The following is a 16,327-nucleotide window of genomic DNA, read 5'->3' on the forward strand; positions in this document are numbered from 1 at the left end:
AATATTACCTGCTTAACCCAGCAGGAAGTACGCCGCCGCCTCGAAATCACTAAGGTTGACAAATCTCCGGGCCAGGATGGCATACACCCCAGAGTACTACAGGAATTGAGTTCTGTGATAGACCATTATTTTTAATCTTCTCAGATTCCTTAATAACAGGGTCGGTACCGCAGGACTGGCGCATAGCAAATGTGGTGCCAATATTCAAAAAGGGGACAAAAACTGAGCCGGGAAATTATAGGCCGGTAAGTTTAACCTCTACGGTTGGTAAAATCCTTGAGGGTTTCTTGAGAGATGCTATACTGGAGTATCTCAAGAAAAATAACCTTATGACAGAGTATCAACATGGGTTTATGAGGGATCGATCCTGTCAAACTAATTTGATCAGCTTCTATGAAGAGGTAAGTTCAAGTCTGGACCAGGGAAATGCAGTGGATGTTGTGTATATGGACTTTTCAAAAGCTTTTGATACGGTGCCACACAAAAGGTTGGTACATAAAATGAGAATAATGGGGATAGGGGAAAATATGTGTAACTGGGTTAAAAACTGGCTCAGTGATAGGAAACAAAGGGTGGTTATTAATGGTACGTACTCGGACTGGGTCTCAGTTCATAGTGGGGTACCACAGGGGTCAGTATTGGGCCCGCTTCTTTTCAACATATTTATAAATGACCTTGTTGGGGGCATGCGGAGTACAATTTCAATATTTGCAGATGATACTAAACTCTGCAGGGTAATCAATACAGAGGAGGATAATTTTATATTACAGGGAGATTTATGTAAATTGGAGGATTGGGCTGAGAAGTGGCAATTGAAGTTTAATGTAGATAAATGTAAGGTCATGCACTTGGGTAGAGGAAATAACATTTATGATTATGTACTTAATTGTAGAACACTGGGTAAAACAGACACAGAAAAAGACTTGGGTGTATGGGTGGATGGTAAACTTCACTTTAGTGGACAGTGTCAGGCAGCTGCTGCCAGGGCTAATAAAATAATGGGATGTATTAAAAGAGGTATAAGTGTTCATGAAAAAAATATAGTTCTACCTCTGTACAAGTCACTAGTGCGACCGCACTTAGAATACTGTGTACAATTCTGGTCACCGATATATAAGAAGGACATAGCTGAACTGGAGAGGGTGCAGAGAAGAGCCACCAAGATTATTAGAGGAATGGGTGGGCTGCAATACCAAGACAGGTTATTAAACTTGGGGTTATTTAGTTTGGAAAAACGAAGGCTTAGGGGGGATCTAATCACAATGTATAAATATATGAGGGGACAGTACAGAGACCTTTCCAAAGATCTTTTTACACCTAGGCCTGCGACTGGAACACGGGGGCATCCGCTACGTCTTGAGGAAAGAAGGTTTAATCATAATCACAGACGAAGATTCTTTACTCTACGAGCAGTGAGACTATGGAACTCTCTGCCGCATGATGTTGTAATGAGTGATTCACTACTAACATTTAAGCAGAGCCTGGATGCCTTTCTTGAAAAATTTAATATTACCAGTTATGTATATTAGATTTTATGACAGGGTATTGATCCAGGGAACTAGTCTGATTGCCGGATGTGGAGTCAGGAAGGACATTTTTCCCCATTGGAACTTGTTTGCCACATTGGGGTTTTTTTTGCCTTCCTCTGGATCAACATGTTAGGCTACGGGTTGAACTAGATGGACTTAGAGTCTCCCTTCAACCTTAAAAACTATGAAACTATGATACTATGGTATGTGCACACACGTTAGTAAACACGTATGCATCTACCTATAGTCCGTGTCCGTTTGGTGTTTTTATTTCTAGTGATGTCGGCCATTCTTTCTATTTCTGTGTATGTCGGCAATCTCCCTGAGTCCGTCGGTCGGTCTCTCTGTCTCTCTGTCGGTCTCTCTGTCTGTCTGTCCCTCTCTCACAGTCTGTCGGTCAGTTTCCCCCCCTCTCTCATACTTACCGTTCCCCGATCACCGGCGCGGCGCTGCACGGCATTCACACTGCTACGGCGGCTTTTACTATTTTGAAAAAGCCGGCCGCTCATTAAACAATCTTGTATTCCCTGCTTTCCCCGCCCACCGGCGTCTATGATTGGTTGCAGTGAGACACGCCCCCACGCTGAGTGACAGGTGTCTCACTGCACCCAATCACAGCAGCCGGTGGGCGTGTCTATACTGTGCAGTGAAATAAATAATTAAATAATTAAAACAAACGGCGCGCGGTCCCCCCCAATTTTAAAACCAGCCAGATAAAGCCATACGGCTGAAGGCTGGTATTCTCAGGATGGGGAGCTCCACGTTATGGGGAGCCCCCCAGCCTAACAATATCAGTCAGCAGCCGCCCAGAATTGCCGCATACATTAGATGCGACAGTTCTGGGTCTGTACCCGGCTCTTCCCGATTTGCCCTGGTGCGTTGGCAAATCGGGGTAATAAGGAGTTATTGGCAGCCCATAGCTGCCAATAAGTCCTAGATTAATCATGTCAGGCGTCTCCCTGAGATACCTTCCATGATTAATCTGTAAGTGACAGTTAAAAAACACACACACACCCGAAAAAATAATTTATTAGAAATAAAAAACACTAACAAAGTCCCTCATCACCAATTTATTAACCCCGACAAAGCCTTCCATGTCCGGCGTAATCCACGGACCTCTAGCGTCGCATCCAGCTCTGCTGCATGGAGGTGACAGGAGCTGCAGCACACACCGCCGCTCCTGTCACCTCCACGCAGATAATGAAGAGAGCTGCGCGATCAGCTGAGCTGTCACTGAGGTTACCCGCTGTCACTGGATCCAGTGTTGATAGCGGGTAATCTCAGTGACAGCTGAGCTGATCACGCAGCACTCTTCATTTGCCGCGTGGAGCTGACAGGAGCGGCTGTGTCTGCTGCAGCTCCTGTCACCTCCATGCAGCACAGCTGGATGCGACGCTGGACCATCCTGGATTCCGCCGAACATGGAGGGCTTTTTCGGGCTGATTAAATTGATGAACCAGGGTATATGTTTGTGTTTTTTATTTCTAATAAAGGATTTTTCTGGTGTGTGTGTTTATTTACTGTAATTTACAGATTAATCATGAAAGGAATCTCGGGGAGACACCTGACACGATTAATCTAGGATTTAGTGGCAGCCCAGGGGGTGCCATTAACTCCTTATTACCCCTATTTGCCAAAGCACCAGGGCAAATCGGGAAGAGCCGGGTACAGTCCCAGAACTGTCGCATCTAATGTATGCGGCAATTCTGGGTGGCTGCTGACTGATATTGTTAGGGTGGGGGGCTCCCCATAACGTGGAGCTCCCCATTCTGAGAATACCAGCCTTCAGCCGTATGGCTTTATCTGGCTGGCATTAAAATTGGGGGGGACCGCACGCCGTTTTTTTTAATTATTTATTTATTTATTTTACTGCACAGTATAGACACGCCCACCGGCTGCTGTGATTGGGTGCAGTGAGACCGCTGTCACTCAGCGTGGGGGCGTGTCTCACTGCAACCAATCATAGGCGCCGGTGGGCGGGGAAAGCAGGGAATACGAGATTGTTTAATGAGCGGCCGGCTTTTTCAAAATAGTAAAAGCCGCCGCAGCAGTGTGAATGCCGTGCAGCGCCGCGCCGGGGATCGGGGATCGGTGAGTATGAGAGAGGGGGGGAAACTTCAGTCACTCGGGGGTTTAGCGGTCACCGGTGAATCCTTCACCGGTGAATCCTTCACAGGTGACCGCTAATCAGTACTCGACACAGACAGAGCCGCGGTATGAGGATGAATTCGGGTGAAGTTCACCCGAGTTCATTCTCATCGCGCAACTCAGTCGTCTGTCAGCCGGCATTTATAAACGACATTGTGCATCACACACACGGACATTCCACACGGACATTCCACACGGACATTCCACGTACACATACACGTTAATTCCACACGCACACACGGACGTTCTGCACACAAACACGGCTAGCATACGCAATTCACACAGATGCCACACGGACCATAAAAACGGACACAAAAACGGGATACGGACCCGAAAAACGGCCCGTAACACACGTGCGTGTTTTTCACGGAAGTGTGAAGGGGGCCTGAAAAAGTGAAAAATTGTATTAAAATCTGTATTATTATCTTTTATCTTACAGTGACTTAACTAGCTTTCCACCTGGCATTCAACACTCTGGCTCCACAAAACAATGCTGTGAGAGGAACAGCCATGAATGGTCTGAATTGTCCAAGACAACATCTTCATATGATCTTTCCTATGACAATTTCATTAGGCCTAAAGAGTTAGCATCTTTTCAGTCTGGACATTTAGAGCCATCTCGAAATAGAGCTTACTCCGTAAGTCAACTTGACCTTGAATATCTTGCATTACGAGACAAGATGGAGTTTCCTTCAACCATACTGGAAGAAAGAAAGCCATCTACTCAATCAAAAAAGCAAAAGCCTCCTCGGCCACCACCTCCTAAATGGGAAAAGTACAAAGAGAACCAGGCAAGTAAGCAACTTGCTAAGTCTGAATTGTTCTACTGCAAAGAAAAGTCAGAGTCAGAATTTAGCAGGCTTCCTAGACAACATTCCCAAAGTCTTCCTGTCGATAGGACATCTGCTAAGGTAGCATGTAATTTATCTCCTCCAATTGACGGACTAAATCCTATTAAAGAACTATCAGAGATAAACTGTGCTTCACAAAGATCTCAGGAGGAGTCTTCACTCGCTGATTCTGCAAACCAAAATGCTTTAGCGTAAGTGTTTTTTTTATATGCTATTATTTTTCCCTCTATTTCAATTACAAGATAAAGTTATAATTGTTTCTTGTGGTACTGCTAAAACCAGAATATCTTAGTCTACTATAACATTTATATTTTATTAAGCGTGCCCTTCACATCAGTCTTCATTGCAGCCAGACGTCACACTAGGCCGGCTAATCAAAAGAAGAGGTGCGGATACCGTCGGGTAAGAGGTTGTGGCTAGAGGTTGTGTTCAGTACTCCTGTCCACTGGCCACAGATTACTGATGTGGCCAATGGACTGGGTCTTGTGAATTGTTTTGCACCAACTATACCCTGTGATATTAAAGGGGTAGGCTGTAATGAATACTAGAGATGGTTTAAATATGATTTTGCTATCTTTGAAGAAGCTTTCCCCAAATGTTTGAAACACAAGTACAGTGGAACCTTGGATTAAGAGTAACTTGGTTTGAGAGCATTTGGTAAGACAAGCAAAGCTTTTTAAAAATTTGTAACTTGGTTTAAGAGCAATGATTTACAATAAGAGCAAATTCCCACCTTGCACACTTCCATTTCTGTCCTTTCACCGCGCTCTGACCCACTATGGAGGTAACTTTCTGTGTATATATATACTGTTTACAGTATACCACTATACAGTACAGTATATACCATATAGCATGTCTATCAATTTGCATTTGTGGATACAGTATTGTACTCTCTTTCGGGTAACCAGTACAGTACATTGCTTGTACTGTACCTCCCACACACCAACAATTTTATTGTAAGCTAAAGTGCAGTTTAATTTGCTTTATACGTTTTTTACTATACTGTACAGTATTTTGTATTAGTGTACTGTAATAATTTTATTTGAATACAGTACATTATTTTTTATTATAGTAATAAGTTTGTATAAATACAGTAAATATTTTTGGGTAGTGGAACAAATTGTCTGTGTTTCAATTATTTCTTAAGGGAAAATTTGCTTTGATATAAGAGTAACTTGGTTTAAGAGCACACTCCTATAACCAATTATGCTCGTAATCCAAGGTTCCACTCTGAAGTCTTCTAGGATTGTACTGAGCCCCTTTTGAGCTCTTTAATGCAGATGTGGAGCCCTGCATTACCTTCAGGTCGCCTTAGGGTCTCCAGGGACTCCACGTGCTGGGATTCTTCTGACAACAGGCAGGTCAGGTTAACTTCTATGGGAATCGTGACGCCACTCTCAGTAATTGCGGTCAGGGGGTGACCGCCACTGCAGTTTAGGGAAAGCCTGGGGCTGATGGTAGATGCAGTCAGTTGTTGTGGCCTCCCAAGAGTGAGGCTGGCCCTAGGGCCCAGTGTAAGTGTGTAGTACCAAAGGTCGCAGAAGAACTCACCCACAGGCAGCAATGTCTTTCAGGGTTTTTACTCACTTTCAGATGGTAGCTGTGAGTCAACCCGGGCGATGCTATGATGAACCATGTGGAAACAAGTATCCCTTCCGCTGATGTAGGGGTGACTGCTGACTCGCCTTCCTAGCCCTTTTTGTTTGGGGTGACTCCTTACTTGTAGTATTACGAGGATCACCCAGGGAAGTCGCAACTGCCGTTCTCCCCTTTCTGACCCGTTTGCTGGCAGCGTGGACCAAGGTTAAGATGGTTCCAGGCTCAATCCTCCTTATGGGCCCCCTCGTTGCTGCTGATGCTGCAGACTCTGTGTAGGTTGGTGAGGTACATACAGCACCCTCACCAGCAGGTTTAGCAGGCCAAGTAAATGGGTTCCTGCTCTGGGGACCTGTTTCCCCGTGCGGGCTTGGTCTACCGGTAGTCCACTTACTCAGCCACCTCTTGCTACTGCCCTAGGTGGTTTTCAGGCGGCACTACTGGGTAGCCTCTCTCCCCCGCCAGCAGCCACTACTGGTGCAGGGTCTGGCAGGGTCCTGCTCCTCTGCTCTACCCTCCAGATGCGTCTCCTCCACTCCTTCTCCTCTGGCTGCCACTGCACAACTCCCCGTTTTCATTCCCACTACCCACCACTAGCTGGGATGTGAGGGCCACGCCCCCTCCCTGGGTCTGCCCAGGGGTCCCCTCTAAGCTGTGTGTGTGTTCCTGGTTACTTAGTGTCTGTGTGTCTACACCCTAGTCAACATTTGGGATTACCTGTTTTGTTCTCACTCAGCCTGAGTGCAGTACTAAGTGGTGCCTGACCAGGTCAGGGGTGCCACATTCCCCCTTTGTTACCAGCAGCACGTCCTCGGGCTGAAAAGACAATAAAATTTAAAGTGAAAACTTGTAGAACAGTTAAAAAACAGTATAAAACTTCATAAAATATTCAAACCAGGTACCATGCATTACCACCCTCCACTCACAAGTCCATTAACCCATCCAAAACCCTCTGATCTTCTTATCCTTGGGATGGTGGTTAACGGTAAGCCCCTTCTCGTTGAGCCGTGCCTTCGGCCACTTCTGGCAGGAATGTAGAGGCGACTTTCTTGGTCGGAGTCGTTTCAGACAGGGTACTTACTACTTTGGGGTGGAGAGCCAGGCCCCATAAACAGACGTGCTCCCTTGTTGTAGGTGAGCCAGGCCCCATAAACAGGCGTGCTCTGGTGTGGGTACCAATGAGGTAAAACTACATACACTGCGAGAGTTTGTGGCTATAGCCAGTTCATAGCCTTATGGTCCGTAGTTTAAATGCACAAAACCAGGTGCAAAGAATTTTTCAAAGGGTTCTCACAATAGTCCTTGTGGGAAAATCTCTTAAACTGGTAACGTTGCTGTAACTGGTCAACTGTACCTTTCTGTACTTTATTCTTTACATAGACCTTCTCCTCTCACAACCAGGGCTCTTGCTTGCAGGGCTCTGACACCTGGAGGTTTCTAAGTCTTCATCTGTAGCTGTATCTGTAGTTTTGTCTTCTTCTTTGTTTTTATCTTTGTCTTTGTCTTTTTCTTTTTTCCTTTGGTGGTGTTAACTTTGGGGACTGAGAGGGTGTAGCAGGGCTGTAGCTGGAGCTCTTCAGGCAAGGCACTACGTCCAGAGCATACCAGCCCCTTTCACCTTTGTGCCTGGTGAATTCCACTAGGTCTCCCATTTTCAGGTCACGACCAGGGTGTCCTCGAGGCAGGTGGGATCGGACATCTCTTTGACTCACAAAAATGCCCTCCTTTATGCCAGGCGCCACTAGGAAACCATAGCCACTTCTCAGACTTAATTCCTCAACCACTCCGCGGTAGAGAGGACCTCTGATCTGGTGCTTGGCTTTTCTGAGGGACTGCTTTTCCTCCAGATCTCGGACTGTCACCTCTTCTTTTTGCTTGTTTGGGGAATGCTGCACAGGGGGTGGTCTTGCTCTTGCGTGGCGCCGTACTCTGCTGGCTGGCCTCCACATCACTGCCACCTCGCTGTCTGCGGTCTCCCAGATCACGTGCAGGCTGGGCATCAAGATGGTCAGCTCTTCCTCGGCAGGGGGTGTCGGCACCTCTTCCCAGCTGGAGTAGGGCAACATCTCGGCCTCCGGGCCTCCCTCACTTTCATAGGGTGCTGCGTCCTTCGGCTGTTCAAGATTTGGCACTGCAGCCTCCCGGCCTCTCCTCCCCCTTAGTGATCTTGAGCACTCTTCTGCTTGCTTTGGCAGCAGTGCTGGGGACAGGCGTTCATTAGAAGGCCAGGGTAGTGGGCTCTTTCTAGCCGCAGAAGTCGCTGGGACAGCTCCGGGTCCAGATGACTGACTGCCTGAGGACAATGAATATGTCCACCAGGTCTTTGGGGAAGCGTGCGCTCAACTCTTCCTTGAGCCGCAGGAATACTGCGTCTTCTCCCAGCGGGGACGCAGAACCCGGTTCTTCGGTTGGCGGCTGGGGCGCGGTGGCTGCCTCTGCTTTACAGGCTGGGATAGACGGCGTTGCGGCCTGGTTTGGTCTGGCCGCGCGGTACACTGCTGTGGCCTGGTCTGGGTTGGCCGGACGGGACGCTGCTGCAGCCTGGTCTGGGCTGGCCGGACGTGGCGTGGCTGCGTCCTGGTCTGGTCTAGCTGGGCGGGAAACTGCTGCGGCCGGGTCTGGTGTTGCAGCAGGGGTCTCAGCAGGAACTGCAGCGGGGTTCACCGCGGGCATCGCAGCATGGGTCACCACGGGCATCACTGCAGGGATCGCCTCCGGTAACAGCACCGGCGGGGTCAGCACACCCGACAGGACAGGGGCAGGATGGGACTCACCCAAAGGCATCAGCATCTGGGTCTGGGTGGTCCATTCCCGGTGTGGCACTTGTCACGCGGTTCACTTCTCGTAGGCGCGAACCACCACAGCCAGCTCCCATAGCTCTGAGCGCCCTTCCATCACTTGCTGCAGACGGTCGCAGAACTGGGCGAGCTCCCAGTCCCACCAGGCAGCGGAGCCTGGTTCTGGTTCACCGCGTGCGGACGCCATTCTCTCTGCGTCGTCGCTGCTCACTAGGTCCTCTCTGCACTCTCTGAGTTTCGTTTCTTGCAGCAGACTAGAACCTTCCTTTTCCACCAGCCTTGAACATCTCAGCCGGGTAAGGTCAGATCGGCCCTCCTCACTCACGAAGTCAGAGCGCTGCAGGGGTTCTCTGGGTAGCCACACCTCTTCGTGGGTGGTTACTTCTTCTTGGCGCCCTTTCTGCGGTGGCAACATGGCGGCAGTTCAAATTTTTAAAACAGACCGCCAAGGTACATGGTCACCTGTCTTAATAGGTCTAGTCCTGATCCTTTTCGTGACGCCAGATGTGGAGCCCCGCATTACCTTCAGGTCGCCTTAGGGTCTCCAGGGACTCCACATGCTGGGATTCTTCTGACAACAGGCAGGTCAGGTTAACTTTTATGAGAATCGTGACGTCACTCTCGGTAATTGCGGTCAGGGGATGACCGCCACTGCAGTTTAAGGAAAGCCTGGGGCTGATGGTAGATGCAGTCAGTTGTTGTGGCCTCCCGAGAGTGAGGCTGGCCCTAGGGCCAAGTGTAAGTGTGTAGAGCCACAGGTCGCAGAAGAACTCACACAGGCAGCAATGTCTTTCAGGGTTTTTACTCACTTTCAGATGGTAGCTGTGAGTCAACCCGGGCGATGCTATGATGAACCAGGTGGAACCAGGTATCCCTTCCACTGATTTAGGGGTGACTGCTGACTCTCCTTCCTAGCTCTTCCTGTTTGGGGTGACTCCTTACTTGTAGTATTGCAAGGATCACCCAGGGAAGTCGCAACTGCCGTTCTCCCCTTTCTGGCCCGTTTGCTGGCAGCGTGGACCAAGGTTAAGATGGCTCCAGGCTCAATCCTCCTTATGGGCCCCCTCGTTGCTGCCAATGCTGCGGACTCTGTGTAGGTTGGTGAGGTTCATACAGCACCCTCACCAGCAGGTTTAGCAGGCCAAGTAGATGGGTTCCTGCTCTGGTGACCTGTTTCCCCATGCAGGCTTGGTCTACCGGTAGTCCCCTTACTCAGCCACCTCTTGCTACTGCCCTAGGTGGTTTTCAGGCGGCACTACTGGGTAGCCTCTCTCCCCCGTCAGCAGCCACTACTGGTGCAGGGTCTGGCAGGGTCCTGCTCCTCTGCTCTACCCTCCAGACACAGCTCCTCCACTCCTTCTCCTCTGTCTGCCACTGCACAACTCCCCGTTTCCATTTCCACTACCCACCACTAGCTGGGATGCGAGGGCCATGCCCCGTCCCTGGGTCTGCCCAGGGGTCCCCTCTAAGCTGTGTGTGTGTTCTGGTTACTAAGTGTTTGTGTGTCCACAAGGGAGTCAGCCTAGGGAGTCAGCCTTTGGGATTACCTGTTTTTTACTCACTCAGCCTGAGTGCAGTACTCAGTGGTGTCTGACCAGGTCAAAGGCGCCACACAAACACAGGCTTTAGTAATATCCAAGTGATCTCAATAGATCTCTCTATGGGAAAATGGATGGCAATCACCAGTAAAAGCTTGTTTTTTCATTGCACTAACTGACTTTTTAACTTTTTTTAATGTTACTCTATTTTATTTTATTCTCTTTTTGAGGGTGGATACTTGTCTTGCTAGTGTTCATACATAAGGGGTGCAAACAAAGGAAACTGTTCCATTTTTCTTATGGAATGGTGTAAAACTTATCCCTGCCTGGAGAGTAGCAAGAACTTTGTCTTCGCTAAGTGAAGAAGCAATAGATTTTTAACAAGAAGTTAAAAAATTATCCCTTTATATATGGAACAAAACAGGTTAGCTGTTTTTAAAGTGAAAAAACAATTGCTTGTCCACAAACTGTGAAAAATGTATCTCTCTTTTGGAAACAGTTTTATGTTTCTGTACCATGAAAACTCTACTTTTCCAAGCAGCAGAAAAGCATAGCTGTGCAACACACTGGACAAGTAAAAGACATGTGTGTGGGTGTCTTTTTAAATCAGATCTTTTTTATTAGACAACTAGGAATCAATACAGAGAAAATATATTGCATCTTATATAACTAGTAAAGGTGTACATTGAAAAAACATATGTTGTCTATAAATCAGGTTCTTCCTCTATATATATATATATATATATATATATATATATATATATATAAATAAAAAAGGATTCTTAAATCACAATTATATAAATTGAGCCTACAAACAACATGACTCCACAGATAAACAAAAGTTAAATTATGCAATACTGCCTCAGTCTAATAGAAAAGTCTCCTCCATCAGCCGTGTCGCTCCGCATCATATTCCCATACCCGATTGCGTCTCTCCCCCCGTTTAGTCATCAATCACACCCTTCCGGCCCCCTCCCACAGCGCCGCTCAAAGTCCACTTCGCCACAGAAAACCCTAGTTTTAACTTTTACTCCCCAAACGTTCCATTCACTGCAAGCACAACAGTAACTGGTCCAACATTGCATCCTGCACTAGAGACCCAGAGGGGAGATCCGGCGACTCCATCCATGGCTGCCAGATTTTGTAAAACTTTCTTAGTGTTTTTCTTTTTAAATAAACTCCCCTTTCCAATCTAATGACGTTATTTAATTTATTTTTAAGCTCTGGTAATGTTGGTGGTAGAGGATCTAACCAATGGTATGTCAGTATCTTCCTTGCTTGATACAGGATACGTGCTATTCCCAGGGCTGTTAGAGACTCCGGGTCTACTCCTCCCTCCCACAGACTCAACAAACATAGACGAGGCGACTAGTGATGAGCGAGTACTAAAAAGCTCGGGTGCTCGAGGCTCGGGCCGAGCATCCCAAGATACTCGTGTACTCGGCCCGAGCACCGAGCCCAATGTTATCCTATGGGAGACCCGAGTATTTTTATGAAATGACCCCCGGCAGCATGTAGAAACCCTAAAAATGTCACAAAAGTCTCAGAAGAGTGCTCAAATGACATGGCAACAGCATGGGGAAGATCCATTGAAGCATTTATCACTCAAAAGTCACAGCTGTGAACAATTTTGTCCGCATTTTACGCCATTTTTACGGACTCACCAGAAAACCTTCCAAAATGACACCAAAATGAATTTTCATGGCGGAAATGTTAAGGGCACATACCCAATAGTGAGATAGAGCTGGTGTAAGTTACTTTTGGAGATTACATGAAAGATTTTACATGAAAACATTGTGTGGCACGTCGATGTCCCTGAGAAGATACGTACATGAAGGCCTCTTGAGTCTAATGTGCCCATTTTGAGGAAGTGGGTCTATTGTAGTATAGCCCTTTGGCAGGGCAACCAAAAATTGGGAGGCTCCACGTTGTCCCTGGATAGAGACGTGCATGAGGGCCTGTAAACCTGAAGTGCCCATTGTAAAGAAGTGGGTCTATTGTAGTATAGCCATTTGGCAGGGCAGCCAAAAATTGGGAGGCTCCACATTGTCCCTGGATAGAGACGTGCATGAGGGCCTGTAAACCTGAAGTGCCCATTGTAAGGAAGTGGGTCTATTGTAGTATAGCCCTTTGGCAGGGCAGCCAAAAATTGGGAGGCTCCACATTGTCCCTGGATAGAGACGTGCATGAGGGCCTGTAAACCTGAAGTGCCCATTGTAAGGAAGTGGGTCTATTGTAGTATAGCCCTTTGGCAGGGCAGCCAAAAATTGGGAGGCTCCACGTTGTCCCTGGATAGAGACGTGCATGAGGGCCTGTAAACCTGAAGTGCCCATTGTAAGGAAGTGGGTCTATTGTAGTATAGCCCTTTGGCAGGGCAGCCAAAAATTGGAAGGCTCCACATTGTCCCTGGATAGAGACCTGTTAGGTTCTTAGTGCGTCCGTGCTTGCATTTAAAAACCGCACGTGTGTGCCTGTTGGTGGCAGCATTCAGGTGCACTTGTGTGCGTTTTGCACAAACTTGGATATAACGCACAAGTCTAGTGAATACACATCAGCACAACATTGCAAAATGCGCAAGGGCGTTGGCAACGAACAAGGAAGTGGACGTGATGGTGGTGCAGGCAGAGACCGAGATCGTGTGCAAGCTCTAATTTCGCCACAACAAAGGGCCACATCTACTCGCTCGCACATCCTGTCCCAAATTCTTGGGGACCGCAGCAGTACACCGCTCTTGAACCAAGACCAGTGTCAACAGGTTGTTAGTTGGATAGCGGATAATGCTTCCAGTCAGATTGGCACCACCACAAACACTCTGTCTTCCACACGGTCAAGTGTCAGTAGCCGTGATACTGCACCGCACATTTCAGAACCTGATCCTCCTTCCTACCACCAGGCCGAGTACACGTCCACGGACATTACTGATCCCACACTTGGACACTCGGAAGAGCTGTTCACGTTTCCATTCACACATTCTGGCCTCTCGCCAGCTCCTGTTGAAGTGGGCCATGACGAGATTGTATGTACAGATGCCCAAATATTTGAGCAGCCACGTTCTCACGAAGTTGGCAACGTGTCTCAACAAGGGGTGGAAGTCAAGAGGAGGAGCAGGGTGCGGAAGAGGAAGACGACGTGGTGGATGATCCAGTAACTGACCCAACCTGGCAGGAGGATATGCAGAGCGAGGACAGCAGTGCACAGGGGGAGGGAGGCGTAGCATCCCAACAGGCAGTAAGAAGCAGGGTGGTGGCCCCAGGCAGACGTCAGGCAACCGTTCCCCGGAACAACAACACGACACAAGGTGCCTGTACAAATGTTAGGTCTTCCCGAGTCTGGCAGTTTTTTAAGTTGGCTCCAGATGATTCTAAAAAGGCCATTTGCAACACCTGCCATGCCAGCATCAGCAGGGGTACCAAAACTAGCAGCCTGACCACCACCAGCATGATCAGGCACATGTCAGCCAAGCACCCAACTTTGTGGGAAATACAACAGAGTCGAGGAGCAGTGCTTGCTGATGTCACTGCTACGTCTTCGCTTGTTGTGCATGCGAGCCAATCCCCTGTCCATGCTGCCCGAGAACAAGCCTCCTCCGGCCCTGCACCTGCAGTTGCCCACGCAGAAATAACACCATCATCAAGCACGTCCTTGTCCCAGCGCAGCGTTCAGTTATCCATTCAGCAAACCTTTGAACGCAGGCGCAAATACACTGCCAACGCCCCACATGCCACACTTCTAAATGCTAACATTTTGCGACTGCTTGCGCTGGAAATGTTGCCTTTTAGGCTGGTGGAGACAGAAGCATTCCGCGACCTGATGGCGGCAGCTGTCCCACGTTACTCGGTCCCCAGCCGCCACTATTTCTCCCGGTGTGCCGTCCCCGCATTGCATAACCACGTGTCACAAAACATCACACGTGCCCTGAACAACGCTGTTTCAGCCAAAGTCCACCTAACCACAGACACGTGGACAAGTGCTTGTGGGCAAGGCCGCTACATCTCGTTGACGGCACACTGGGTTAATATTGTGGAAGCTGGGACCCAGTCTGAGCGAGGGACGGAACACGTCCTTCCCACACCAAGTTTTGCAGGCCCTACCTCAGTCAGGGTTTCACCCACACTCTACAGCTCCGGAATGTCATGCTCCTCAGCTTCCTCCTCCTCCTGCGCATCCTCATCCACTTTACCCTCCACACCAGTCCCAAGCTGGAAGTGTCGCGGGCGGAGGAGGGGACGCTGCGCTCTCCCACTGCTCGGGTCCAGCTTCCGCTGCTCTACGGCTGCTGCTGCTCGGTGGCTCGAGTGATGGCCGGATCCCGGGGACTCGAGCGGCGCTCCTCGCCCGTGAGTAAAAAGGGGTGGTTTGGGTTTTGGGGATATTGTCCGTGACGCCACCCACGGTTGTGGTGATGTGACAGGGAGCAGCTTTGTTGTTATTTCTCCCCTCCGTGGGTAGGGGGGTTGGTTGTCCCGGGGCCCGGTGATTGGGTAGAGATGGATGACAGGCGGGTTGCGGGGCCTGATGAGGTGCAGGGTCGCAGGGGCAGCGCTGTGCCGCACGGCACGGAGGTACTCACTCAGCCCAATGATGATGACACAGTTCACGGTAAAACAAGCGGCTGGATGGACGGGTCCCTCGGACGGCTGCGGTTGTTCCTCCCTGCAGGTTAGTGATGACCGTCTCTCCCTGCACCTAAGTTCAGTGTTGGTAGCGATGGGTTCCCACCGTAACCCGCTCCCCGACCTGGATATGGGCCGGAGGGGCCACTTTTGCCCACAGGCGCTGGCCCTGGGAGACGGTTGCCCTTGGCGGTGGCGGTGTCTCCCCTTCACGGTTGGCCGGTTGCCTTCTATCGGGACTTGGCTGTTTGGAAACCCGGAGGTCCCTTTCACTAACGGATTTGGCAAATTCACGGCGACACCAAGCCTTGCCGGGATCCGAAAGGCCCCTGCCAATGGTCCTGGCTTCTCTTTGTATACCGGTCCGGTACCGCCGGGTCACCACCCGCCCACGATCCTTACGGCAGACTCCAATCGGCCTCCACTGCAGACGGTCACCACATCCTGCCAACCTTGCTGTCCTGTCCGGGCCACACACCCGGACCAACTTCAGGCTCTTTGCTGTCACTTTTCTCCTCTCTACTACTTTCCTCCTTCCACTTCCTTAGCTTAACTCTCACTGCCTGTGTTTTCCCTCCTCCAGGACTGTGAACTCCTTGGTGGGTGGAGACCAACCGCCTGGCTCCACCCCCTGGTGTGGACAACAGCCCCTGGGGAAGGCAACAAGGATTTTGTGTTTTGACTATGATGTGCCTGCAGGGAGTGTGGGGTGTGTAAGTGTTGTGCTCTGTGGCCCCTGGCTTGTCCAGGGCGACACAGAAGCACTGCAGCACTGCCTCGGCGAAGCTGCAACAGGCTGTGCTGAAGCTTATCTGCATAGGTGACAAACACCACAATGCAGAAGAGGTGTGGACAGCTCTGAAGCAGCATGCAGATCACTGGCTCACACCTCCAAACCTAAAGCCAGGAAAGGTTGTGTGTGACAATGGCCGGAACCTGGTGGCGGCTTTGAGGCGAGGCCAGCTGACACATCGTCCATGCGTGGCCCATGTGCTCAACCTCGTGGTTCAGCGGTTTCTAAAGTCATACCCAGAGCTGACTGATCTGCTGGTAAAAGTTCGCCGCCTGTCTGCACATTTTCGAAAGTCACCTACTGCTTCAGCCGGCCTTGCCGGCTTTCAGCGCCATTTGCATCTTCCGGCTCACAGACTGGTGTGTGATGTCCCCACGCGTTGGAATTCAACTCTGCACATGTTGGTCAGGATATGTGAGCAGAAGAGGGCAGTTGTTGAGTACCTGCATCACCTAAGCCGT

General features: G+C 49.4%; 1 protein-coding gene across 1 annotated transcript in view; it reads left to right on the forward strand.

Moving 5' to 3' along the window:
* Positions 1 to 16,327, forward strand: part of LOC142251327 (protein Shroom4-like) — a 1,515,126-nt gene that overhangs the window by 736,130 nt on the left and 762,669 nt on the right. The window contains exon 5 of the mRNA XM_075324019.1: positions 4,117 to 4,719. Within this exon, the coding sequence (XP_075180134.1) occupies positions 4,117 to 4,719 (603 nt within the window). The remainder of the gene's footprint in view (positions 1 to 4,116; positions 4,720 to 16,327) is intronic.

This window comes from Anomaloglossus baeobatrachus, chromosome 9, assembly GCF_048569485.1.
Source record: "Anomaloglossus baeobatrachus isolate aAnoBae1 chromosome 9, aAnoBae1.hap1, whole genome shotgun sequence".
In the NCBI taxonomy this organism is placed as follows: Eukaryota; Metazoa; Chordata; class Amphibia; order Anura; family Aromobatidae; genus Anomaloglossus; species Anomaloglossus baeobatrachus.